The 25,676-nt window shown below is 37.3% G+C and overlaps 1 protein-coding gene across 8 annotated transcripts in view; it reads left to right on the top strand.

The window, feature by feature from the left end:
* The window catches only part of CLIP4 (CAP-Gly domain containing linker protein family member 4), an 87,062-nt gene that overhangs the window by 32,012 nt on the left and 29,374 nt on the right, over positions 1–25,676 (top strand). For all 8 annotated transcript variants that reach the window (XR_005022360.1, XR_005022361.1, XM_036872830.1 and 5 more), the window contains 6 exons: positions 1,864–1,953; positions 2,759–2,902; positions 6,097–6,231; positions 9,351–9,474; positions 13,989–14,053; positions 21,538–21,610. Coding sequence is in view for 6 of the 8 variants with exons in the window: in XM_036872830.1 (XP_036728725.1) it covers positions 1,864–1,953; positions 2,759–2,902; positions 6,097–6,231; positions 9,351–9,474; positions 13,989–14,053; positions 21,538–21,610 (631 nt within the window). In the remaining 2 variants the exon portion in view is untranslated. The remainder of the gene's footprint in view (positions 1–1,863; positions 1,954–2,758; positions 2,903–6,096; positions 6,232–9,350; positions 9,475–13,988; positions 14,054–21,537; positions 21,611–25,676) is intronic.

The following is a 25,676-nucleotide window of genomic DNA, read 5'->3' as shown; positions in this document are numbered from 1 at the left end:
TATAACTGAAAATAAGAAATTTACTCTGTGGGTTGACTTCACAAAGTCTCTCTTCCCCACCCCCCCACCCAGTTTCTGCTGTTGTGGTTCTGGCCCTCACTCCTGGCCTCTGCTTCCAGTCTCTCCTCCTCTGCTTCCCTCTAAACTGTGCTGTCGGGTAATGTTCTTCACCTGTGACTGTTCATGCCCGTCCTCCTTTCCAAAGCCCATCAGAGGCTCATTCCTTACTGAAGAGCTCCGGTTCCTTTGCCGGCACCGTTACCCTCGAAGATTTTACTGTGGCCCATCTATCCAGGTTACTTCTCTCGTGTCCCCCCAAAATCCGTTTTATTCCAGCCAAGCTACTCATCCTTCTCTGACTCTGTCTTTCTTTAAATTTTTTTTTTTCTTTTTGTCCATCCGTAATGGCTACCTTCAGTTCTTTCTGATCATACCTGCAGTATTCACTGGAAGAAATCCGACCTATCTCTCAAGACCCATATTGGAATGTGATCTTCTTGATGAGGCATTAATTTATCTTTATAACCATGATTATTGTCTCCTTCTGTGCTAGGGCTTATATCAAACATGTCCTCATATTGTGGTTATTCATGTCTTTCTGCCACACCAAATTGAAAAGGTCTTCCTTTAGGGCTGGGACCATGGCTTGTTCTGTTTGCGATGCTCAGAGTGCCAAGCTCATTTCTTCACCCAGAACGCTTTGTAAGTGAGCAGAATTGGAATGGATGCTTGACGGAATTCGAAACTGGGTGTAGTCCGTTAGGTTTCTTATTTAAATAGTTTGGTTCTGTAGCATTGAAACAGAAGTCTTAATATTAAGTAGAGTATTATTCATGAGCTCTCTTTTAAAATCAGTGTTTTCGGGGAGCTGGGTGTAGTGAGAGTCGGGTAGTCATTTTCAGAATACCAGTGGCAGAGAGTACAGGGTTTCTTACTATCTGACTCTGACTTAAATGAATAATTGCTATAATGATTTGCAAAAATTTTTACCGCAAATTTACTGTCTAAATAGACAGTCCGCTACAATGAATTTGCCTGCACACACCAGTGAAATCATGACTTGTTTGCAGGTCTTAGTAAGTGTGCAGCCGTCATAGCTGTATCAGGTTTGCTTTACCTGCTAGCATTGTGCAAACACAGTAAGGAGTGCATTAAGTATCAGACAGTTAGATAGCTATGTTTTAAATGCTTTATATTATTTAGAATTCCTTAGCGGATTTTTAAATAGGTGGAAAAGATACTTTAGTGATATTTGGGGAAATTGAGTGGGGTTTTCAGATGGGCTTAGGAATACATTCTTTTCTTTCCCCTTTAAATAATGAAATATTGGCCCCTGCCGTCTGTGAATTTATTATCCAGCGTGTTCCCAGAAGAGGATAAGGTTTAGATAATAAGGGGTGTCTGTACTTTAAAAAGCAAATACAGGGCTTCCGTGGTGGCACAGTGGTTAAGAATCTGCCTGCCAATGCAGGGGACACGGGTTCGAGCCCTGGTCCGGGAAGATTTCATATGCCGTGGAGCAACTAAGACCATGTGCCACAACTACTGAGCTCACGTAAACCACAACTACTGAAGCTGGTGCGCCTAGAACCCATGCTCCTCAACATGAGAAGCCCGCGCGCTGCATCGAAGGGTAGCCCCCGCTCGCCACAACTAGAGAAAGCCCGCGCGCAGCAACAAAGACCCAATGCAAAATGAATAAATAAATAAATAAAGTTTAAAAAAAAAGCAAATACACATTTATGTTTAACGTTAAACAAAATTCTTTCTTTTTTTTTTTTTTAATTCTGATTTTTTAACCAAGTGACTCTTTTATTTTTTTCAAAATTCTTTCTTGCTGAAAGTGTTTTGTTTGTGTTCTAGGATTAATGACATCAAAAAAAGATAGTGCTTCAGAATCAACACTTTCATTGCCTCCTGGTGAAGAATTGAAAACTGGAGCAGAGAAAGATGGTAATATAATTTATAACTTCTATTTTCAAAAGTTAATTTACTGATTGAACTTTAAAATAATACAGTGATATAGCTTATATGAGGCTAAAGTTTAAACTTTGTAAGGAAAGAACCATTACAGTAAAAATTTATCCTTGAAAATCCCCTAAGCAGCTCATAATAAAGTATATATATATATTTATATATATATACACATATTTTTTTTGTATAAAATCCTGTGTTGTGATTCTTATGTACACTTAAATTAGAGAATTACTGGACTAGATTAAGAGAATAAAAGGAAATTCCATGGTGTAGATATCTTGATAAAAGCATTTAAAGTTGCCTTTAGCTGTCAAATCATTGGGTGAATAGAGCACAAATAGAAAATTCAAAAGTATTCCTGCTTGCCTTCAGGTTAACTCAGAACATTTTAATATTAAGCTTTTGTTACCTTAAAAACACATTAGTATGTTTTTTATATAAATAAGATGTGATTCTACTAACTCATCTTAAGTGAGAGGTGAGAGACGGTGGTTAGAATAGGTAGTTGGTCCAAGTTAGTGACATGACAGCACTCTCCTATATAAGATTATCATCATGTAGTGTGGATCCTTTGGATCCTTAAAACTGCTTGGGCTATAAAATCTTGTGTGTATGAACTACAGTATATTTTGATGAAATCAGGCATTTAATTCAACACTAGTTAATCCACAACTGAGGAAGCTAAGTGGAGAGTTTCAGAAGGATTTACCTGGAAAAGCAGCTCATTGGTTCACTTCTTATTTTCCACCCTCTGATGTATCCTTTTCCTGTACCATTTTAGTTACCCTGCTTGGATCCGTCAGCAGCTCTTCCTCTACATCTTCTTTGGAGCACAAACAGAGTCACTCCAAGAAACTGAACGCAAGTGGCAATAACAAGAAGACAATGAGCAAAAGCCCTTCTGTCTCATCTAGAGCCAGTGCCGGTATCTATGGCTTTTTCAACCAGGCTTTCTTGGTGTTTTTTATCTTGGTTTGTTTGTAAGTAGATTTGCTCTTTTTAAGTGTGTAGAAGGAACCCTTTACTTCAGTCAGATTGAACTACTCGTCCCTTCCCTGTCTCCCCCCAGCCCCCCACCTCCCTCCCCTTCGTCATACTCTGGATCTCTCTGCCTTTCCCTCGTGCTCCCGCCATTTTTCCTTGTCTGGATTGACTTCTTCTCTTCCTCATGTATCTGTGGACTCCAGCCCCTGTAAAGTTCATATCAGAACTTTATGATAGATCTTCAGACACTTGGAAACTATACGGTCTGTTCTCTTTCTTTACTTATCTCTTGTCTAATCTAAACCTAATAATAATAACTAACATGTCAATACATGTTATTTACTATTTCAGGTACTATTAAAGGAATTTTACATACCTTATTTCACTTAATTCTCAAAATAAACCTATGGAGTAGGTACTAGTATGATCATCTTCAATTTATGAATGAGGAAACCGAGGCTTAGGGAGGTTAGGCATTGGTGCACAATGGCAGTTTCTAAGTGCACACCTGGGCTTCACCTGCAGGTCTGTCTGATGCTTTGCTGCTACCAGAGTCCGCCTCTGTCTCAAGTACCTTCGGCTCTTCTTCATGCTGTAGGGTCCCCAGACCCCTTCCAGCCTGCTGGTAGAGAGCTGAACCACTGCCTCTCAGTACAAGTCCAGTCTGAGGCTGCTCATGCAGTTTTGGTGACCACACTATGTCACTGGCTCAAACAGAGCCTTACGCTAAGTCTCTTCGTTTTGTGGCTTGACGTAGGACTTTACATTTATTTTCATTTAATTTAATATTTGAATTTTTGTCCCTCTGAATTTTGTTTTTTACATCTTGTGTATAGCTTTTTCACACACTTTTGTGTTATCTTCTTATTTAAAAAGCATGCTTTCTCTATTTTTAGCCAAGTCATTGTTTAAAACTGTGTAGGAGAGGTTGACAGTGAGAACCTTTTTAACTTGCTGTGAAGCCTGCATGATCCCATTCTGTCCACATTTCTTCAGTTATGTGTAAGGATATATAAAACACGTTTTCTTGTTGAAATCAACATATATATTGAATTTATTGCAGTTCAGTTATTTACCTGCATAGAAAGGAAATGAAGCCACTTTGGCATAACTTATTTTTAATGAGCCTCATAGTAATTACTAGATTCTTTTTCTAATACTTTTAATACTTGTACTCAACCAATATTTTATTGTAGAAAATGTTCATGACAGGACTTTTTTTTCTCTTTAAGGTACTTTATTGTATGGGGGAAAAAAACCCAAACAAACGCTCAGTAGTAACACTGATGTAATAAAGTTAAAAGTTGAAGCCCTAAAAGTGGAGAACCTGGAGATTTTGCTTGAATATTTATTTTCTGAACAGATTCCTCTTCCCTTGAAACCAGTTTCTCTTTAATGCTGTGAGGAACAGAGGTGAAAAGATGCAGTGATGTAGCAATCCTGTTTGTCCTCATTTTATTTACATTTTAAGGCCCTCTTCATTTGGAATTTGGGCTTTTGACATTGACTTGATTTTAAAATTTATGTGTGGGTATGGAATTATCTTTTTTACCCTTTATGTAAGGTAGTTCTAGTGTGCCTACATACTTAACCTTTTTTTCTTTTTATAAATTTGAGGAGTTTGTGGACCTAAATAATAGTAGAGATGAAGAGAGTTAACAATTAGAGTGAGAAGGAGGTCCTTTTAAAAGGGGAGGGAGATGTGTGAGAGAAAGTCCGTGTTCCGAACCCCAGAGATGTTTCCTTGAGAAATTACTGCTAGAGTGAGTAGATACTCCACTTTCTCTGTAGGTTTGCATTTGGGGTAGATGTGGACTGCAGAGGGTGGACATTTCGGGGAAGCTAAGGACACAGGATTAAGGAGAAAGAGGAGCAGAAAGAAGGGATTGGGGGACGGGAGAGGCTGGGGAGGAAGGCTGTGAGCTCAGCCCCACTGTATGCCACGTTGACCTCGCTGTCCTTGGTCCATTGTCTGCAGACAGCGTGGGGACAGACGTGCGAGTTTCTGGTCACAGGGTCAGGGTTTTAAGTCAGGTGTGCCACCTACTCCCTGTGAACACCGTGTCTTCATTAATTCCTGAGTTTGTATCTTATCTATGATTATAATTCTCATGAAAAGCACTTTGTAAACTGTGAAGTGCTTGGGAAATGTTAGTTATTTTGAGGGCCAAGGACTTTTTAGTATACACTTGATCCAGAGCTTCCTTCTGCCTGAGTTTGTGCTCCGCATTTGTTACCATGTTTTTAGTTTCTGCCTGTTAGCAGTCTGACTTACCCTCTGTCCCACACCCTCACGCAGGGTCCCCTAGGCCTTCTCAGGTGGCAGCCACTCAAATCTGCTCATGCACTGATGGGAGAAGCCTCAGGGACCCACCTCTTCTCTGTTATAATCGAACAGCTTTCAAGACAGTGTTTCTCCAGGACTTCTGATGTTCAGTAGTGGGAGTTTCAGGGTTTAGGTTTGAATCAAGGTCTGGGCAGGGAGCGCTTTTGTTTCTAATAAGGAAATCAATTTGGGGTAATTGGAATCTTACAGCAATTTCACTTTTAAATTATGTTTATGTATGTATCATTTACACTGAGTCCCACTGAACTACTATGATTCTAGCATTTTACTAGAATAGGGATTGGTGGACTATAGCCCATGGGGCAAATCCAACCTACCACCTATTTTTGTAAATAAAGTTGTATTGGAACATGTTGTGCCCATTTTGTCTGTCTGCTTTTGTGCTACGACAGCAGAGTTGAGTAGTTGTGCAGAGTAGTGTGGCTTGCAAAGCCTAAAATATTTACTATGTAGCCCTTTACAGAAAAGGTGTGCTGACCTCTGTTCTGGTAGAGAGTGCCACCAGGAAGTCAGGATACAGTTGATACTTCACCAGGAATCAAGTGTAAGTTCCTGTGGCAATGACTGTCTCAGGAAACCCTTCAAATTTCTTTTGAGTAGCTTTACTTCACATGTGAGAAACACAACTGTAGATGCTGTGTATAAGGAAAGGCAGCATATATTGAAATCTCCAACTAACTAGACCGGTTAGAATAAACAGTAGTTTTTTGGCTTATGTGCTTTTTGAGTTTCCCTTTGTTTTTTCTCTTTTCCTGCCCCATTCTCTTCCCCAACCAACCCCAAAACAGGTTTGAATTCCTCAGCAACATCTGTAGCAAATAATGCACGCTGTGAAGGAGAACTCCACCTTGGAGATAGGGTGTTGGTGGTAGGCCAGAGAACTGGTACCATTAAGTTCTTTGGGACAACAAACTTTGCTCCAGGTAACTCATCTGTATAGTCTTTGCTCAACTTGAATTCTTTAGATAACAAAAGGTTTAAAATTTTACATGTAAATAAAACTTACAGAGAATTCTTGATTAATAGTTCTTGTGTATGATAGCTATGGCACAGAAAATGGGAAACATTGATTCAAATGCAGACTGTTTTTACTCAGGTTGATTGTTACTTATGAATTGTTCTTGCCATTTGTGTTTTAAATTGTCTAAAGTTAAAATTAGTTGTTCCTCTCCAGTTTTACTCTCACTGATTGCCAAGTGTGCTAAATAACAGAGAAAACATTTTAGCATTAGATTTGTGCTAAGCATAGTCTTTAAAATGAGTGGATAATGAGTTTACTGCATACAGCTTTTAACAGAGTGGCTTGGAGAGGAAAGCAAACAAAGCGGTTCAAAGGAAAATGAAAAACGTTTGCATACTCTGGGATCTTAAAAATGCATGTTTGTGTATTTATATATTCATTCCAATCTAGACTTAACATTGTGTTTCCAAAAGTAAAGATTATCTTTCTTTTATATTTTCAGTGATTGTAATTTCAAACAGAAGCCAGTTGAATAAAACCATGTTTGTATTTTTAAATAGCAATATGCTGTTTTGACACATGGTGGCATTGCAGCATTTTAGGAAAAGGTTACCTAGAACATTGATTTTTTTAAAAAAGTTTGTAGCCTTCTGTCAAGAACGCTGAAGGATCTGAGATTTTACCCTATTTGCAAGTTAACAAGTTGGATTGCCATGGTTTCGTAGATGCTGGCAGAAGATGGTAGGCTCCTGGGTCAGCGATAGAGGACCTCAGTGCTCTCTGCAATAGTGGTAGCCAAAGTGGCAGCATTTTCTTTTGTTTCCTGAGCCCCAGTTCCCAGAGGGTGAGATAAGGAGGGCCAGGTGACACCTGTACACCCAGTGGTTTATGCTATAGGAGAGGAGCCCCGAGCTTAAGGAATATGAACCTTTGTACTAGACAGTAAGCATGCCTGTCTTTTGTGCCGGGGGAGACTCTGTCTCCATCCCCCAAGGCCATCTTCTCTACAAACATCCATGAAAAGACGGTCAGTGCCTCTGTCCATAAGGCCTGTAGAAACTTGGAGAATTGTCTCCCAACACATTCTTGTTTCATTAGTACCATTTATAATTGCAGTCCAACTACTAATGGATTGGAGATGGGCTATATGTTTTATTATTCATGTCTCTCTTAGGGCACCAGGTAGTAATTGAGATTAGTTAGAATGTCCTTAATATGGTTCTCAAATAAAAACCTAGGAATCCCAAAGGTAGGTTATTTTTCCACAATCACCATGTCTTCTGAGTTTCCTTTCTCTGGTTTTATTAAACAAGGCTTGAATGGTTTGTTTTGTTTGGATGCAGTTGTTTTAGGTTGACTTTTAATTTTTAAACTCCTAGTGTAGAGCATGTAGAAATTTGAAAAGTCATAAGCAAATATAAAAGTTGGAAATTTTTCATTAAAGTCCTTCTGCTCTTTCAGAAAGAAGTAGCGTATATTTCTTGTGGCATCAGCATTTAGATCAATCAGTTCTATAGGACAGTGGTAATATCTAGGCTTCTTATAGATGATAAGATCTAGACCTGACAGAGGGCATGTTCAGCCCCTTCAGCATGTTTATCAGTGCCACCTCTGAAAGAAAGTTGCCATTTACATGGGAAGATGTCCATTCCTCACCACTACCAGACAGTATGCAGTCACTATTGTTAACACTTGCCATAAGGCCTTCCTGCTGTGTGCTACACACTTTCAGGAGTTACATGGGAAACATGTAGCAGTGATATGGTGTATTAAAATGGGAAAATGCAAAAATTATGTAGGAAAGCATCAAAGGCAGAAGGAAGTAAAACTTGGAAAATTATAACCGTGGCACTCAGAAATAACAATGGCAGCCAGAGTAACCCAGTTAGCGACATTCAGAAATGCGATGACTGAGCATTAGTATGGCTGAGCAGTGGGTTTGTACACCTCACTCTGTACCTGTGCAGGGTAGGACTGCTTAAGTATAAAAGACAATTACACGCATTACGTTAGTCTTTTCAACTCAAACTCCAATATCGGGAATGGACTCAGGTATCATCTTTTTGAATGAAAGAGGAAAAAAATTAAGAACTTCTAGATTGTCATTTTAGAGGTTATATAATTGACTCTTTGAACTATTAATCTGAAGGGAACAATATTTTTGTATTTTGTCATTTGTAATAAGTTTCTCAATATCTATATCCTTATTTTTTTATTTGATACTGATTCTACGAGACCACATACAATTACTATTGTATTCTCCTTTTAAAAAAAAAATGAGTGGACTGTCAGGTACTTTTAACTGAACTGGAGGTACCCTCATCCAGAGCCATTACTCTAGGAGTATATGTCCATTTATCTAATATTTGCCACACTAAAAGCAACCTTACTATTTTAATTTTATGCTCTCTAGAAAAGGAAATCCTATTACTCTCCTCAGAGTGGGCCCTTTTAAATACTTAAAAGCCTTTTAGAAAATTATTCCTATTAACTAACCTAAATCTTTTCATTTAGGTTAAAAATGATTTTTTTTCCTTCCTGGGTGGGGAAAAAATGAAAGAAAAAAAAGAGTTCACCATGAAGTCTAGTCATATTTTCCATATTATTTTTGTCCCCCTTTAATTATTTCAGAACTGTTTGTGGTATTCTAATACTGGGAGAGTAAAATGAAAAGATTGCATATTCATTTTATGATTTATACATCTCAGTATCATGCTACACTGCTCTCAACTTAAACAGACCATACTACCGAGTTAAGGACAGTTTCTTATTGTAGCTTTTAGATATATTTTGGTCATACACTACTTGTATAATAGCTAATCCTTGCCAAATTTGTGTTTGTGCATTTTATCTTTCTCCCTTAATGTACAACTCTGCAATTATGCTTGTAAAATGTTTTTCTAGTTCATTTTTCAAATTTTCAAATTTTGTTTTATAATTTTATCATTTGAAAGCTGAATGATCATGAGGATTTTGGTCATTTGTGAAAATGTTAAACCATCTAGACTTTGGGTTTGTATAATAGCATAACAATTTTGGATAAAGTGCAGATGCTTTTAAAATCCCATGTTCTTGTTCTAGGATATTGGTACGGTATAGAGCTTGATAAACCCCATGGCAAGAATGATGGTTCAGTTGGAGGTGTGCAGTACTTTAGTTGTTCCCCAAGATATGGAATATTTGCTCCTCCATCCAGGGTACAAAGGTGAGAAAAAATGAAATTTACACTATTCACAAGAACTTTTTGTAATGTGCAGTGGGTTATAGTTAAGAGTCCCTAATTTTATATTAAAGACATGCACTGACTATAGCCCATGTCTTCTTTCAAGGGGTTAACCAACCACCTTCTTCAGAGGGAAGGCTCATGGAAAGCTAAATTTGCTTTGCTGAGGATTTGCAATTTTAAAAACCTCCTTTATTCCTCATTTGCAAACCCTGTGAGTATGTGTAGGCTATTAGGAGTGGTGTTTGCCGCTCAGAACAGTGAGAGCAGCAAGCTTAATCTGTCATGCAAACAAAAGTAAAAATGCTCTCTGATTGCTTCAGTCACATCCTAACTACATTAAATTTCCTGCCAGCAGGCACGCCATTCATTCTCCTACAAACCTAATGGAACCAAAATGGCTTTTTCCTCTGATTTCTTTAGTTTTCAAAAATAGATAGGCAGTAGATCTTTGGGGGAAGTGAAGCTTCAAGGATTTATATATAATATACCTCCCCAGTATTTCTTCTTAAGATAGTACACTTTTGTACCAGCTCACTCTGGTTTTTAAAAAAACAGTTGAGCAGAAGTGAGTCCTCATGAAATTCCAGGTACTGTTGTGTGAAATGACTTAATGTGCTGAAAGAAGTTGGCTTGGTATGCTTTTCAGTGGATGGGAAATGGGATACTCATCTTTAAATAGGAAATAACATGTATGGTATAGTCACATTCATGAGAATAGATCTATGATCTCAACCTGGGAGTCCCATCTTGTTCCCTTCCAACTAGACTGTGTGACTGCCTCCTGGCAAATTTAACAGTTTTTAAATCCATTTTCTTTCTCACTTTGTTTTTCTTATTGAATAATTACATGTAATTTTTGTATTCTTTCCTTCTTCTATGATGTACTTAGTATAATTCTTTTCTTATTATTTATGATTTTATAGCATTTAACGTATAATGCTTTGCAGTTTATAAAGTACCTTCAATTAAATGTTGTTTCATTTGATCCTAATAAGTATTTGGTCAGGTGAGCTGGAAAAGAATAACTACAGATGGTCCCTGACTTACAGTGGTTCAGCTTATGATTTTTTGACTTTATGATGGTGCAAAAGTGATAAGAATTCAGTAGAAACTGTATTTCAAATTTGGAATTTTGATCATTCCCTGAGCTAGCGATGTGCAGTACAATATTCCCTCGAGATGCTGGGCAGGGCAGCAGCAACTCCCAGTCAGCCATGTGATCACGAGGGTGAACAGCCAATACATTTACGACCCTTCTGTACCAATACAAGCATTCTGTTTTTCACTTGAAGTACAGCATTCAATAAATTACATGAGACATTCAGCACTTTATTGTAAAATAGGCTTTGTGTTAGATGACTTTGCCCAGCTGTAGACTCATGAAAGTGTTCTGAGCACATTTAAGGTAGGCGAGGCTAAGCGATGATGTTCAGTAGATTAGGTGTATTAAATGCATTTTCAACTTAAGATGGGTTTATCATGACGTAACCCCATTGTAAGTTGAGGAGGATCTGTACAAATAGTTATTGAGCATTTAGTAAGTGGTGGGCTCTGTACCATGTACTTCATGAATCTCTCCTAGGCTCAGTGAGGTATAAGGTAATATGATTATTCCTATTTTGCAGGTGAAGAAAATTTACAAGAGATACAGTAGCTTTGCTAAAGTCATACAGCTACTGTAGGGGACGAAAAACTTGTCCTGTCTATGAATTAAACTGACAACACATAGATGAACAGGAGAAAAATCATGCACACTTATTAAATGTTAATTTTACATGCATGGGGGCATTACAGAAAGCAGTGAATGCCCAAAGTAGTGGTGAGATTGGAGAGTTTATAGACCATCTTAATAGGGGAAAGGGAGGGGGAGAACGGCCACTTGTGGGGGAGCAGATGATGTTAGGAAAGATTAGTGGGCCCTTAGGAAAATGGATGGGGATGTGATAGTCTGTGACAGTGTCTGTCTGGGTGTGGTGTTAACTCCTCATCTTCTCTCTTGTGATGAGAGTCAGTCTTCTCTGCTTGATGAAACTCCCGGGAAGGGGATTTATGACAATTCAGTTCTTTTTCGGGAAGATCTGTTTTAGGCAGATAAGGGGAGTTCAGAGAAAGCCTCTTCCTGCATTTGTTGATTCTCAAATGTCTTTAGCTCAAAATAATCCTTGCACCAGAGTGGCATGTTTTGGGTGGGGTATTTTGATCTCCCACACTAGTTAATGGTGGAGCTGGACTCAGCCCAGGTTTGTTATTTTGCTGTTGTTTTTTTCCTAAGCCCTTGCTTTTAGGCAGTTTGCTGGGTTTTTTTGGTAGTCATTTTATAAATGAAGAAAAAGAGGTAGTAGCTAGTGGCACTTACACGTGCTGGCACTGTTTTAAGTACTCTATATGTATTGTTTACTGCTCTGCGGCAACCCCGTGTGTCAGGTACTGCAGTTATCCCTATTTCACAGGTGGGGAAAGTAAGGCACAGAGAGGTTAAGTGAGTTGTGCAGTTGTGCACAGCTCCCAAGTGGAGATTTGAGCCCAGGTAGTCTAGTATCAGAATGTGTACTCTTAACCATTACCCTATAATGGTTAAAAGAGGCCCAGTGACTTTCTTTAGGACCTGTATCTTATAAATGCTTGGTTTGGGAATAAAATCCATACTGAGTCACCAGTCAGTCTTCTGGGTTCTCATATTACTTAGAACAAATCTTCATTAACACATTGGTACAGTCTCTCATATGTTTTATTTGTCTCCTAGTCATGAGGCCTGGGGTTCTCCGTTTCGTGTTTGATTACCCAAGGAACACAGTTTGGCATGTTGTATGCACAGTAAATATTGATCAAATTTTGTTCAGTGTTTTTTATGCTGTAACAGCTTTCTTCTCTGTTATATTGTGAAGCCTCTTTCTCTCTCCTGGTTTTATCTTCTTTTTCTTGCTTTGTTTATGGAACACACATTTTTTACTTTTTTTTGCCATCTATTTGGTCTTCTTTAAGGTGATTCATTTAAAAGCAGCCCCCTCATCTTAGAAGAAGCAGGGCTCTCTCTCTAAATGAACTGCTGTCTCTATCCAGCTGTCTTCCTGTCATCTTCTGATTGTCTCATTCATCATCATCAAATACTATTAAGTGTCTTTTAGCACTTTGTGCTGCGCTAGGCGTTCTATAAGTAAATAAAACAGACATGGTGCCTGATTTTGAGGAGCTTCTAATTTAAACCAGCTTTGGAGCTCTTTAAAGATAACACTGATCTTCAAGAAGGAAGAATTTTAAACTAGGGACTCCTGAGAGAACAGTCAATCACATAGTGACCAATCACAACCTCACCTTGCATTGCACTCCTCCCCAGATTGTAGCTGGCCTTTTAAAAATTTTTTATTTTAATAGTTCCATTAAAAAATGTGCCCCCTGTCCCAGAATGCACATGTTACTTTCCTCTGCTTGAATGGCTTTCTACTTTCACCGAAGTATCATCTAGTTAATGCTTTTTCTTCTATTAACTTATATATCAACCAATATTACTTTATAGAAATTCTAAGACACTGACTGGATCTAATCTTTCTCTCTCTCTCTCTGTCTATTTTTTGCTCAAGTGGTTTTTATCAGCATAGCATTAATTTTCTTATTCTTAGTTCCTACCATTACATACTTATTACTAATGAACTGATCACTTTTAGAATTAAGTTCTCAACTCTCCATCACAGCTTAATTCAAGTATCTGTCCTCTTCATCAAGTCATATTCTTTGCATTCATTAGTCTCTTATTGATTGCTGTATGTTATGTATCTTGTGAAAATGATGCATGTGAATTGCAAGATGAAATTGCAAATATTGTAAGAGTTGCAGGATCTCTTTATGGTAACAAAGTGTGCTGGTGCAAGTGATTGATAGAATGAAGACTGCAGATTTAGGTCAGTAAACAATTGGAAGAAAATGAGACTGTTATAGGATTGGCTTTTTAAAAATAAAGAATGATTTGAGTATCAAAAAAATAGACCTGTCGGGAACGTGACCTTTGTGATTGTGCTTAGAGTCAAGTATAAAATAAAACATGTTGAATCGTATTAGCCAGTTTTATCAGAAAAATCCCGTATATACACAGACTCAGCTGATGTGTTTTCAATGTAAAAATGTGGTGTTTTAACAGTTATAACCTAACATTTGTTAAATTTAACATAAAATAAAATTTTCACACTTTTTAGTTTCATCTTTGAAAATAAAGCTCCAAAGAAGCAAAGTCAGGCCCCTATTTGAAATGAGTTCATCTGAAGTTGACTTTCTCTGTACTTACTATGCTTATATAACAAGGACCTCTTCTGTCTGATTATTGCCTCTCTGTGGTGCTAGATTGAAGTTCATCCCTGGCTCATGATAGATGCTTGGTAAATGCTTGTCGAACGAGTGAAATAAGAAATAACCATTGGTGTGAAACCCTCAGTTAAGCACCAGTCTTAAACCTGAAGACCAGCTACTTCTAATGAGGTTTGCATTACTTGGTTTATTCACAGGGTAACAGATTCCCTGGATACTCTTTCAGAAATTTCTTCAAATAAGCAGAATCATTCTTATCCTGGTAAGATTACACAGTTTTATGTTCCTAATAATTATTTCTTTGTTTTTTTTTTAAATTTCTTTGCTTTTATTCATTGAAAAATTTTTATTGTAAAGTATATATGTATACAAAACAGTATATGAAATATATTTGTATAGTTCATGTAATCATAAACGACACCTATTACCCACCCCATAGCCAAAGATGATGATTACCTGTATGTCCTATAGAAACCCCTGAGTATCCCCCGAGTCTCATCTGCCTCCCTTTTCGTATACTCTGTCTTCAGGTTATGCATCTTGAATTTTATGTTAATTATTCCCTTGATTTTCTTTATGTCTATCCCCCATAGATAGATATGTCTATAAATAATATGTGTTTAGTTTTTATTTTTAACATCTTTATTGGAGTATAATTGTTTTGCATTGTTGTGATAGTTGCTGCTGTATAACAAAGTGAATCAGCTATACATATACATATATCCCCATATCCTCCTCCCTCTTGTGTCTCCCTCCCACCCTCCCTATCCCACCCCGCTAGGTGGTCACAAAGCACTGAGCTGATCTCCCTGTGCTATGCAGCTGCTTCCTACTAGCTATCTGTTTTACATTTGGTAGTGTATATATGTCAATGCCACTCTCTCACTTCGTCCCAGCTTACCCTTCCCCCTCCCCGTGTCCTCAAGTTTAGTTTTGATTGTTGTTTGCTATGTTATTTAGTGTTCCATTAAAATACATTATTCATTCTATATTTGATGGATATTTGGGTTATATCCTGTTTTTAACTATTAGAAACTATGCCATTGTGCACATTTGCAAAAGTTTCTCCAGGATTGCCAGGCATGGGATATCCATATCTTCAATCTTCCTGGGTATGCCAAACTGTTCATGTGGGCAGTGGATGAGAGCCTCTGTCACTCCTCACCTCACCAACAGTAGTCTTGTTTGCCCATCTGATGGGTGTAAATGGTATCTCCTTGTGGTTTTAATTTGCATTTTTCAGATTACAAATGAGGTTGGGCCTGTTTCCATGTTTATGGACCACATACATTTCCTCTTCTACCATGTGCCTATTCATGTCTACTGCCCATTTTTCTTTTGGTTGGTTTGTTTTTATCTTATTAATTTGTAGGTTTCTTTATATATTTTGGACACTAATATTTTGTCAGTTCTGTTTGTTGCAAATATCTTTCCCAGTTTTTGACTTGTCTTTTGCCCCCCCCCCCTTTCCTCTTTTGGCATCTTTTGATGAGCAGAAGTTTTTAATTTTTAAGTAGTCAAAATAGCAAACCATTATGTTTTTGCATGTTTTGTGACTTGTCTTTTCATTGTCTTAACAGTGTCTATCACAGAGTGGAAGTTTTTAATTTTAATGAAGTCCAAGTTATCAATTTTTTCTTTCATGACTTGTGCTTTTGGTGTTGTATCAAAAATGTCACCACCAAACCCAAGGGTACTGTGATTTTCTCCTATGTTATCTTCTAGAAGTTCTGTAGTTTTGTGTTTTACATTTATATCTATGATTCATTGAGTTATTTCTTGTGAAAGGTGTAAGTCGATGTCTAGATTCATTATTTTGCATGTGAATGTTTAGTTGTTCCACCATATTTGTTGAAAAGGCAATCCTTTCTCCATTGAATTGCCTTTGCTCTTTTGTCAAAGATCAGTTGACTGTGTTAGTGTGGGTCTGTTTCTGGGCTGTCTGTTCTGTTCTGTTGATCTGTTTGTCTTTTTCTTTTGCTAATACCACACTGTCTTGATTACTGCAGCCGTATAGAAATTCTTCAAGTTCAGTAGTGGACTTTGATCTTCTCCCTCAATGTAGTGCTGGTTATTCTGGGCTTTTTGCCTTTCTATATAAACTTTACAATGTATTTGTTGATGTCTACAAAATAATTTGCTGTATTTTGATTGGGATTACATTGAATGTATAGATGAAATTAGGAAGAACTGATGTCTTAACAGTATTGAATTTTCCTATCCATGAACATGGAATGCTTGTCCATTTATTTAGATCTTTGATTTCTTTCATCAGAGTTTTATAATTTTCCTAATATAGATTCTATACATGTTTTATTCGATTTATACTTACCTGTTTCTTTCTTTTTTTTTTTTTTGGTGTTGATGTAAGTGGTATTGCTTTATAGTAATTCTTTTTACTTTGTATCAGCCTTCTGGTGGTTAAGTACTTGCCTAAAAAATCTTTTTCTAGCCATTGCCTTAATCTTTCTATGTTCTCTTGTTTTTGGAATATCTTCTAAATAGAATATAACTGGATTTTACTTTTTTTAAAAAGAGACAACCTTTGTCTTTTAATCTGAGTTTCACCTATTTGCATTCATTGTAATTAGTAATATATTTGGATTTATTTATGTTATTTATTTGTTTTCTAATTTTTCAACTTTTTTGTACTTAAATGTTTTTCTTTCTTGACTTCATTCTGGTTATATTGCTACCCCCTCTTTTTTCCATTTAATTTTCTACTTGTATAAAAATTACATTCTATGAATATGCTTCTTAGTAATTACTCTAGGTACTTTGACATACATACTTAGCAAAGCCTAAAGTTAATCATTATGTTTACTCTTTCTCAAATAATAGGAAATCCTTAGAAACTGAGTTTCTATTTTGTTTCCCTCACAAATTTCACATTAGTATAATAGTTTTTATATAATTGATATTTATTTAATTTGCTCATACGTATCAATATTTACCGATGTCTTTCGTCATTAATCCTCAGAACTTACACTTGAAATCATTTTGTTTCTACCTCATCTATATTCTTAAATATTTTTTTTAGAAAGGGTCTATTGGTAGGAAACTCAGTTTTTGTCTGTCTTTTCTAATGATAGTTTTACTGAGTAAAAGTAAAAATTGGTGCAATTTTTATTATAGTTTGAAAGCTGTTTTCTCCCTGCACATTGACAATATAATTCTTCTGCATTCTGTCTTCTGTCAAATTTTTGAGAAATCACCTATCATTCTGTCTAATCCATACCGTTGTAGGTGGTTTATCTTTGCTTTTTGACTGCTTTTAAAGATCTTCTCTATTTCCTTTGTGTTGTACAGTTTTGCTCTGATTATGTCTAGGTGGAGATTTCCCTTTGTTTATTCTGTTTGGCATCTTGGGTCTTCCTGGATCTCGGAATTAGTATCTTTGATTAATTCTGTAAAATTCTTGCCCATATACTGAAAATATTTCTTCCTTCATGCTCTTTATTATCTCCTTCCAAAACTCTGTTGAGTAGTATAGTCCACTTTTTCACTTTCCCATGCCTCATTCATATTTTTCACAACTTTGTCTCTCCAGACTGCATTCTGGATATCTTCAGAGTTATCTTTCTGTTTCTTGATGCCTTCTTCTGCTATGTTTATTCTACTGCCTAATTCAGCCACAAAGTTTTTTAATTATAAATTTTTCATTTTTTTTCTTTTTGCAAGTCTGTTTGGTTGTTACTTATTGTCACTTATTCTTTCCCCACATTTTCAAGTTTTTCTTTTATGCTATTAAACATTTTAAATATTGTTACTTTTTATGTTTAATAATTCAATATCTGAAGTCTTTGTGAGTCTGACTCTGCCATCTGTTTCTGTTGAGCCTAACTTGTGGCACCTTCTTTCCTTGTGAATTTTGTAATTTATTGTTGTGAAATGCTTATTTTACTTAGAGTTTAATGTATGGGAATTCTTTTAAGCCTGGGTTGATGCCTCTTGAGAAGATTATACAGGCGTATCTTGTTTTATTGTGCTTTGCTTTTTTTTGCTTCTCAAATACTACGTTTTTTACAAATTGAAGGTTTGTGGCAACTCTTCATTGAGCAAGTCTGTTGGCGCCATTTTTCCAACAGCATTTGCTCACTTTATGTCTCTGGGTCACATTTCGGTAATTCTCACAATATTTCAAACTTTTCCGTTATTATTATGTTTGTTATGGTGTATCTGTGATCGGTAATCTTTGATGTTAGTATTGTAATTGTTTTGGGGCGCTATGAACCACGTCCATATAAAATGACAGACTTAATCGATAAATGTGTATGTTCTGACTGCTCCACCAACTGGCTATTACCCCATTTCTTTCCCTCTCCTCGGGCCTCCCTATTCCCTGAAACTCAAAAATATTGAAAGTAGACCAACTAATAACCCTACAATGGCCTCTGAGTGAAAGGAAAAGTTGCATGTCTCTCACTTTAAATCAAAAGCTGGAAATGATTAAGCTTAGTGAGGAAGGCATGTCAAAAGCAGAGATAGGTCAAAAGCTGGCCTCTTGTGCCAAACAGTTAGCCATGTTGTGACTGCAAAGGCAAAGTTCTTGAAGGAAATCAAAAGTGCCACTGTGGTGAATGCACAAATGGTAAGAAACAGCCTTATTGCTGATACAGAGAAAGTTTTAATGGTCTGGACAGAAGATCAAACCAGCCACAGAATTCCCTGAAGCCAAAGCCTAATCCAGAGCAAGGCCCTAACTTTCTTCAATGCTATGAAGGCTGAGAGAGGTGAGAAAGCTGCAGAAGAAAAGGTTTGAAGCCAGCAGAGGTTTGTTTATGATGTATAAGGAAAGAAGCCATCTCCATAACCTCAAAGTGCAGGGTGAAAGTAGCAAGTGCTGATGTAGAAGCTGCAGCATGTTATCCAGAAGATCTAGCTAAGATCATTAATGAAGGTGGCGCCACTACACAGTGGGTTTTCAATGTAGATGATACAGCCTTCTACTGGAAGAAGATGCCTTCTAGGACTCTCATTGCTGGAGAAGAGAAGTCAGTGTGAGGCTTCAAAGGAGAAGCTGATTTTCTTGTTAGTGGCTAATGCAGCTGGTAAATTTAAGTTGAAGCCAGCGCTCATTTATCATTCTGAAAATCCTAGGGCCTTTGAGAATTATGTTACATTGGGACTTCTCTGGTGGCACAGTGGTTGAGAATCCGCCTGCCAATGCAGGGGACATGGGTTCTAGCCCTGGTCCGGGAAGATCCCACGTGCCACGGAGCTACTAAGCCCATGGGCCACAACTACTGAACCTGCGCTCTAGAGCCCGAGAGCCACAAGTACTGAGCCCGTGTGCCACAACTACTGAAGCCTGTGTGCCTAGAGCCCGTGCTGCGCAAAAAGAGAAGCCACTGCAATGAGAAGCTCGCACGCTGCAACTAGAGAAAAACCGCATGCAGCAACAAAGACCCAACACAGCCAAAAATAAATTAAAAATAAATAAAGAAATTTATTTTAAAAAAAAGAATTATGTTATATCTACTCTGCCAGTGCTCTGTAAATGGAACAATAAAGCCTAGAGGACAGCACATATATTTACAACATGGCTTACCGAATATTTTAAGCTCACTGTTGAGACCTACTGCTCAGAAAAAAAAAGATTCCTTTCAAAATATTACTGCTCATTGACAATGCACCTGGTCACCCAAGATCTCTGATGGAGATGTACAATGCGATTAATGTTGTTTTATGCCTGATAACACAACATCCATTCTGCAGCCTATGGGTCAAGCAGTAATTTTGAGACTTCCAACTCTTAGTATTTAAGAAATACTTTTCATAAGGCTACGGCTGCTATAGACAGTGATTCTTCTGATGGATCTGGGCAAAGTTCATTGAAAACCTTCTGAAAAGGATTCACCATTTTAGGTGCCGTTAAGAATATTCTTGATTCATGGGAAGAGGTCAAAATATCAACATTAATGGGAGTTTGGAAGACGTTGATTCCAACCCTCATGGATGACTCTGAGGGGTTCACGACTTCGGTGGAGGAAGTACCTGCAGATGTGGTAGAAATAGCAAGAGAGCTAGAAATGGAGCCTGACGATGTGACTGAATTGCTGCAATCTCAGTAAAACTTGAACAGATGAGGTATTGCTTCTCATGGATGAACGAGGAAAGTGGTTTCTTGAGATGAAATCCACTCCTGGTGAAGATGCTGTGAAGATTGTTGAAATGACGATAAAGGATTTAGAACATTACATAAACTTAGTTGATACAGCAGTAGGCTTTGAGAGGATTGACTCCAGTTTTGAAAGAAGTTCTACCGTGGGTAAAATGCTATCAAACAGCATTGCATGCTACATCGAGAAATCATTTGTGAAAGGAAGAGTCAGTCGATGTGGCACACTTCACTGTTGTCATGTTTTAAGAAATTGCCACAGACACCCCAGTTTTTAGCAAGCACCACCCTGATCAGTCAGGACCCTCCACCAGCAAAAAGATTGTGACACTGAAAGCTCAGATGATGGATAGCAGTTTTTAGCAATAAGGTATTTTTTAATTAAGGTATGTGCATTTTTTTTTTTTGGACATAGTGCTACCGCACACTTAATAGACTACAGTATAGTGTAAACAACTTCTAGATGCACTGGGAAACCAAAAGATTTGTGACTCGTTTTGTTGAGATATTTGCTTCATTGTGGTGGTCTGGAACCGGCCCTGCAATCTCTCTGAGGTATGCCTGTGTTTACTTCTGCCAGTTGCCTAGAGGCACTGCCAACTTTAGTTCACGTTCTCTGCAATCTTGTTGTTGTCTTTATATTACACAGATAAAATGAATTTGGCTAACGATCACAAATTTTGAGGGGAGAAAATTTTGCTTTCTGTACAGTGGAGTTGACACAGCCGCTTTCCTTTGTGTTCATCTGAGTGGTGCTTCATTTTGTTTCTCATTTAACTTTACACTGAGGATGAGCTGCTTGGGACCCTCGCTTTTGTTAGGGCCCCATCCATCTTCGCAGGCCCCAGCTTCTCTGGAGGGCAGTGTAGTCCTGGGGTACAAGGTGGTTAGATCGCTGTGGGGGAAACCTTTCATGGTTTCTCTTTTTGGTTTTTGGCCTCTTTGGAATTGTGCCACTTGTATGAGGTCAACAGTATTTTAAAAAAAAATTATAGTTGTTTTATACTTGTTTTATTATACTTGCTTCATTCAGGAGATTCATTCAGCACATCTGGTGTGCCATAACTGCCAGAACTGGAAATCCCATTCTTTTTTAAAAACATCTTCTAAAAAATTTACCTTTTGTGAAGTCTTTTTCTTTTTTTTTTTGATAACTCTGTCATTTGGGGATGCCAACAATCATAAGCTCTGAAATTCATTGCTCAGAATTTTATAAATGGGGTATATTTAGTGATAGTGTTTTTTTAAACCATTTTTATCCTTTTATTTTTTTAATACGATTTATCAAGATTATAATATTTGAGAGTAAAAAGGCTAAGCTTTATCAATGTATAATTTGATTCCATTCGGTTTTCAGGAAAGTTTATAATAAAAACCTCCAAAAGCAATGTCATGATCTTAACTTATTCATGTAGTGCATAGTTTGATGAGAAAGGTAAGGTAACAATCAAGAAATCTAAACTCCAGTTACATTCTATATGCACTTATTTTCTTTGCTTTCTGTTTCCAAAGAAACACTTGGTAAAATAGAACGTCTGTAGAAGAAATGATAAAAGATAACTTTTAACAAGGACTGTGAATTTGTGATTTATTTTTCCTCATCTCACCTTAACTTTCATATTTAGGTTTTAGGAGAAGTTTCAGTACAACTTCTGCTTCTTCCCAGAAAGAGATTAACAGAAGAAATACTTTTGCCAAGTGAGTATTAAGAAGATTTAGAAAAACACCTTTCAAGATGAACATGACAAGATTCTGTGAAGAAATAAAAGTGGGATTTTGTATCTTTTACATTGCGTGGTAGAATTTTAACACTTAGGAGAAAAGGTGTGATGAGTGGGTCAGTGAGAAGAGTTCTTCCTCCCTCCTTTGCAAGCTCAATTAAAAATGTCACCAGTGACTAAAAGTAGTATACGGAATATATTTTCAAAGAGGTTTAGTACTGTTAATAAAAGTTGGAGGAATTTACATTCTGTGTTACCATTGAATAGGGTGGACTGATTTTAAACTCTGTTTACTTGATTAGTCAGAGAATTGATTTAATATTTTGGGAAGTCCATAAAAGAAATGTCAGGCCTATTTGCATAAGGTAATCTTACTATTATTTTAAAAAAATACTCCCACTTCCTCTTGTAGAATATACTGCTCCCTTTCTCGTTGTTGTTGTTTCTTTGTAGAGAGAATCTCCTTTTCTCTTTTTCATTTATATTCTATTTATAGACCTCAGACCCAGTTTACTCCCCCTATTAATTTTCTGAGACGTTTAGGAACTTTTTTACTTTTTGAGGAATATGAGGCTCTTCTAGGCTGATTAGGTTAAGGAGGTGTTTTTTTTTGTTTTTTTTTTTAACATCTTTATTGGAGTATAATTGCTTTACAATGGTATGTTAGTTTCTACTTTATAACAAAGTGAATCAGTTATACATATACATATGTTCCTGTATCTCTTCCCTCTTGCATCTCCCTCCCTCCCACCCTCCCTATCCCACCCCTCTAGGTGGTCACAAAGCACCGAGCTAATCTCCCTGTGCTATGCGGTTGCTTCCCACTAGCTATCTGTTTTACGTTTGGTAGTGTATATATGTCCATGCCACTCTCTCACTTTGTCACTTGTTTTGTTTTTTTTAATTTTAAATCCTTCCAATTAATCTATGAACAATGCCCTGGGGGAAAAACGTCTAGCTGAGTAGGGAAGTGCACTAGTTGTGGGGCCCTAGAAGCCACTAGGAATCATAGCTCATGCAAGAGAACTTGATGATCACATGAGCAACAGGCCAGTAGTTTATATAATAATCTGGCATGAAGTTATTGGAAGGTCTGGCAAAGATCTGAGGTTTCACTTGAGAACCCTGACGGGTCCTGAGGCACTGTTACGTACTGTTTAGCAGAGTTGGGTGGGTTTGGTTTTGTTTTTTCCCCTTCCTCAAAACCTCTGCCAATTCTGAGATTTTAAAATTGGTCTCCTCACTTGAGTAGCTGAAAGAGTTAAGGGCAATAACTTTATGCTCCAGTTTATTGAATATATTCAAGAGTTCTTAGGCAGAATGGAAGAAATTACTAAGAAGAGGCAAGCAGGATATAAAGGATTTTGAAGGGGGAAAGGTATCAAAATCAGCGTCAAGATGTTGGTGAGTGGAAGAACATGATACAGAGAAGTGCGGGAAGGAGAGAGAAATCTGAACCGTGAGAATTATACAGCAGGTATGGATATGTACAGGATGATCTGTTGACATGAGAAGGAAATATCAGTACTTCTGTTGGTTTTCTTTGAAAATAAAAATAAATGAAGCTTTACTGATACTTCTACAGATTGACACTAGTACCTGTTTAAAAAAAAATAAACATACTCTTATTGAGGATACATAATCAATTTAGAACTTATTTATTTATCTTTTACTTAAACACTATGTGACCAGATGTTTGGTGATCAGTGTTATAAGAAACAAAAGAAAGACTTTAGGTGTTTAGACTTTAGGTCCTAGGAAACCTGTCCCTGATCTCAGGGGTAAGAAACATTGTAGTGATTGGATGACCTTCTGCTGAAGTGACAGAGTTGATTGCATATTGTGCTGTTTTTAATCTGGAAGCATGATGTATTCTGAAGAATGTGGGTTAAAAAAATGAGTTTATTCACATTTATCAAACCCTGTGCCATTTTCTTGTCTATTTGTATGGAAATAAAAGATACTTCCAGAAGAAACATGGAAAATATAGTCAGAGATGATGAAAATCCCTGGGTAAGAAACTGGAAGGAATTGGGGCAAAGGGCATGTTTGCAAAAGAGGGCTGAGGAAAGGGAAGCAGCAGCTGGCTGTGCCGTTTTTGAGAAAGAGCAGATGTGCTTCTCCAGTTGGCTTATTGGGGTGGTGGTGATGAACACCTTCGTTCAGAGGAAAAAATGATGGAGGGGGTGTTGGAAGCAATTCTTCTGTCTTCAGAATTCTTAGTATATCTAATACCAAGCATGGGGGTAATAAACACGGGGAGCTTGAGATGTTAGCATAGGCGTCACTGCCACCTGGTAGGCACAGGCATCCTCTCTCACACCGTCTGCATCCAGCCTGGGATCTGTAGCTCACCTGTCGCTACATCTCATCTCCATCATTACCAATTTAGCTTCTCCCCGTGTTTCCAGAGTGCGTCTCCTGAGAGTCTCCATTGGGTCCTCTCTGTGGAACCTAGCCTGTCCACATGATGTATTTGGCCAGCTCAAATTTGAATGTCTTTGGGTAGAACTCATATAACCCAGTTGGCTGCAGGTTCCATCATTTCACGTCACATGTTCTCATTTTCTGCCTGTCCCGTAAAGCTTCTGAATTCTCAAATGCGGAATGAAGTCCAGATTCATTGGCATAGCATGTACAGGCCTGCCTGTTTCTCTGGACTTATCTCTCGTGGTAAAATCCTCACAAGTGACAATTTGCTAAACTCTCTGCGCTGTTCAAAAAAAAATTTTTTTAAGTTATACATAATATATTTTGCTCCCATGACTATGTCTGCTTCCCTTTTCTGTCTGCTCGTCTGTCAGATTTGTTCAAGTGTCACTTCCTCACTGAAGTGTCTTCCCCGAGACCTTGAGTGAGGATAGATTTCTCCCTCTTTTGTGCCCCGTCTGCTTTGCACACGTCTTTATTGCAGGATCTGTAAGGTTTTACAGATTACTATGCACAAGTCCCTGGAACCTAGCTCTGGACTGCCGTTTCATAGGTGATCCGTTAATGTTTTTGAATGAGTAAGCAACGCTCTCAAATGTAGTGTAATTTATAAATTTCTCACTTCCCTGGGCTTTTAGAGCTTTGACATAACTTGAATCAAATCATTCTTATTGGAATGTTAAATCTTTACCCAAACTATTAAGTTTTGGCTTGGATATCGAGTTCATTTATTACTTCTTTCTTTAAAATTTTTTTGATTATGAAAGTAGATTGGACAAAATTTGAAAAAATTACAATAAACTAAATGCAGATAAAGATCATCTGTAATTTTATCACCTAGATGAGATTATCACTGTTAGCATTTTGTCATATACTTCTCCAACTTTTTTCTAATGCATGTATCTGAATATTTAAGCAGAGTTGGACAAATCATACTCTATATACTCTTTGAAAGATTTTCCCCTTAACATATCCCATAATAAGAATAATTTTATTATTATTCTTTAATAATTTTACTCAGTGTGACTTTTGCAGTGTTTTTAAAGACTGTGCTGTGCTGTGATATGAAACACTTTTATGGCATGATAATATGTGAAAAAAAACATATTAACTAATAGTAGATGCCATACTTTTTAAACGCATGTCCATCTCCCTCCCTCCCCACCCATGTATGTCTGTGTGTGTTCAGATGAATAGCTTTATTTTTTTCTAGTTCGTTCTTTTTTTTAATTTATGCATTTAACTCTTTAATCTCTTTGGGATTTTTAAAATATATAGTGTGTGGTAAGAATCATATTCTTTTCCAAATAAATGACCAAGTTTTACAGCATTCCTAATTAGAATGTTCACTCCTTTCCCACTGATTTGAAGTTTTACTTCTTATCACATATGAAATAATTACATGCATTTTTCTAAAATATCTTCTCTGTGTCATTTAAAAGTACATTCTTATGCCAGGGCCACATTGTTTTTGTTTTTTTTAAATTTATTTCTTGGCTGCATTGGGTCTTTGCCGCTGCATGCAGGCTTTCTCTAGTTGCGGCGAGCAGGGGCTACTGTTCGTTGCGGTGCACGGGCTTCTCTTTGCGGTGGCTTCTCTTGTTGAGGAGCAT

Source organism: Balaenoptera musculus, chromosome 13 (genome assembly GCF_009873245.2).
Source record: "Balaenoptera musculus isolate JJ_BM4_2016_0621 chromosome 13, mBalMus1.pri.v3, whole genome shotgun sequence".
Lineage (NCBI taxonomy): Eukaryota > Metazoa > Chordata > Mammalia > Artiodactyla > Balaenopteridae > Balaenoptera > Balaenoptera musculus.
Note: the sequence above shows the minus strand (reverse complement) of the source record. Positions and strands in the feature narration are given on the sequence as shown.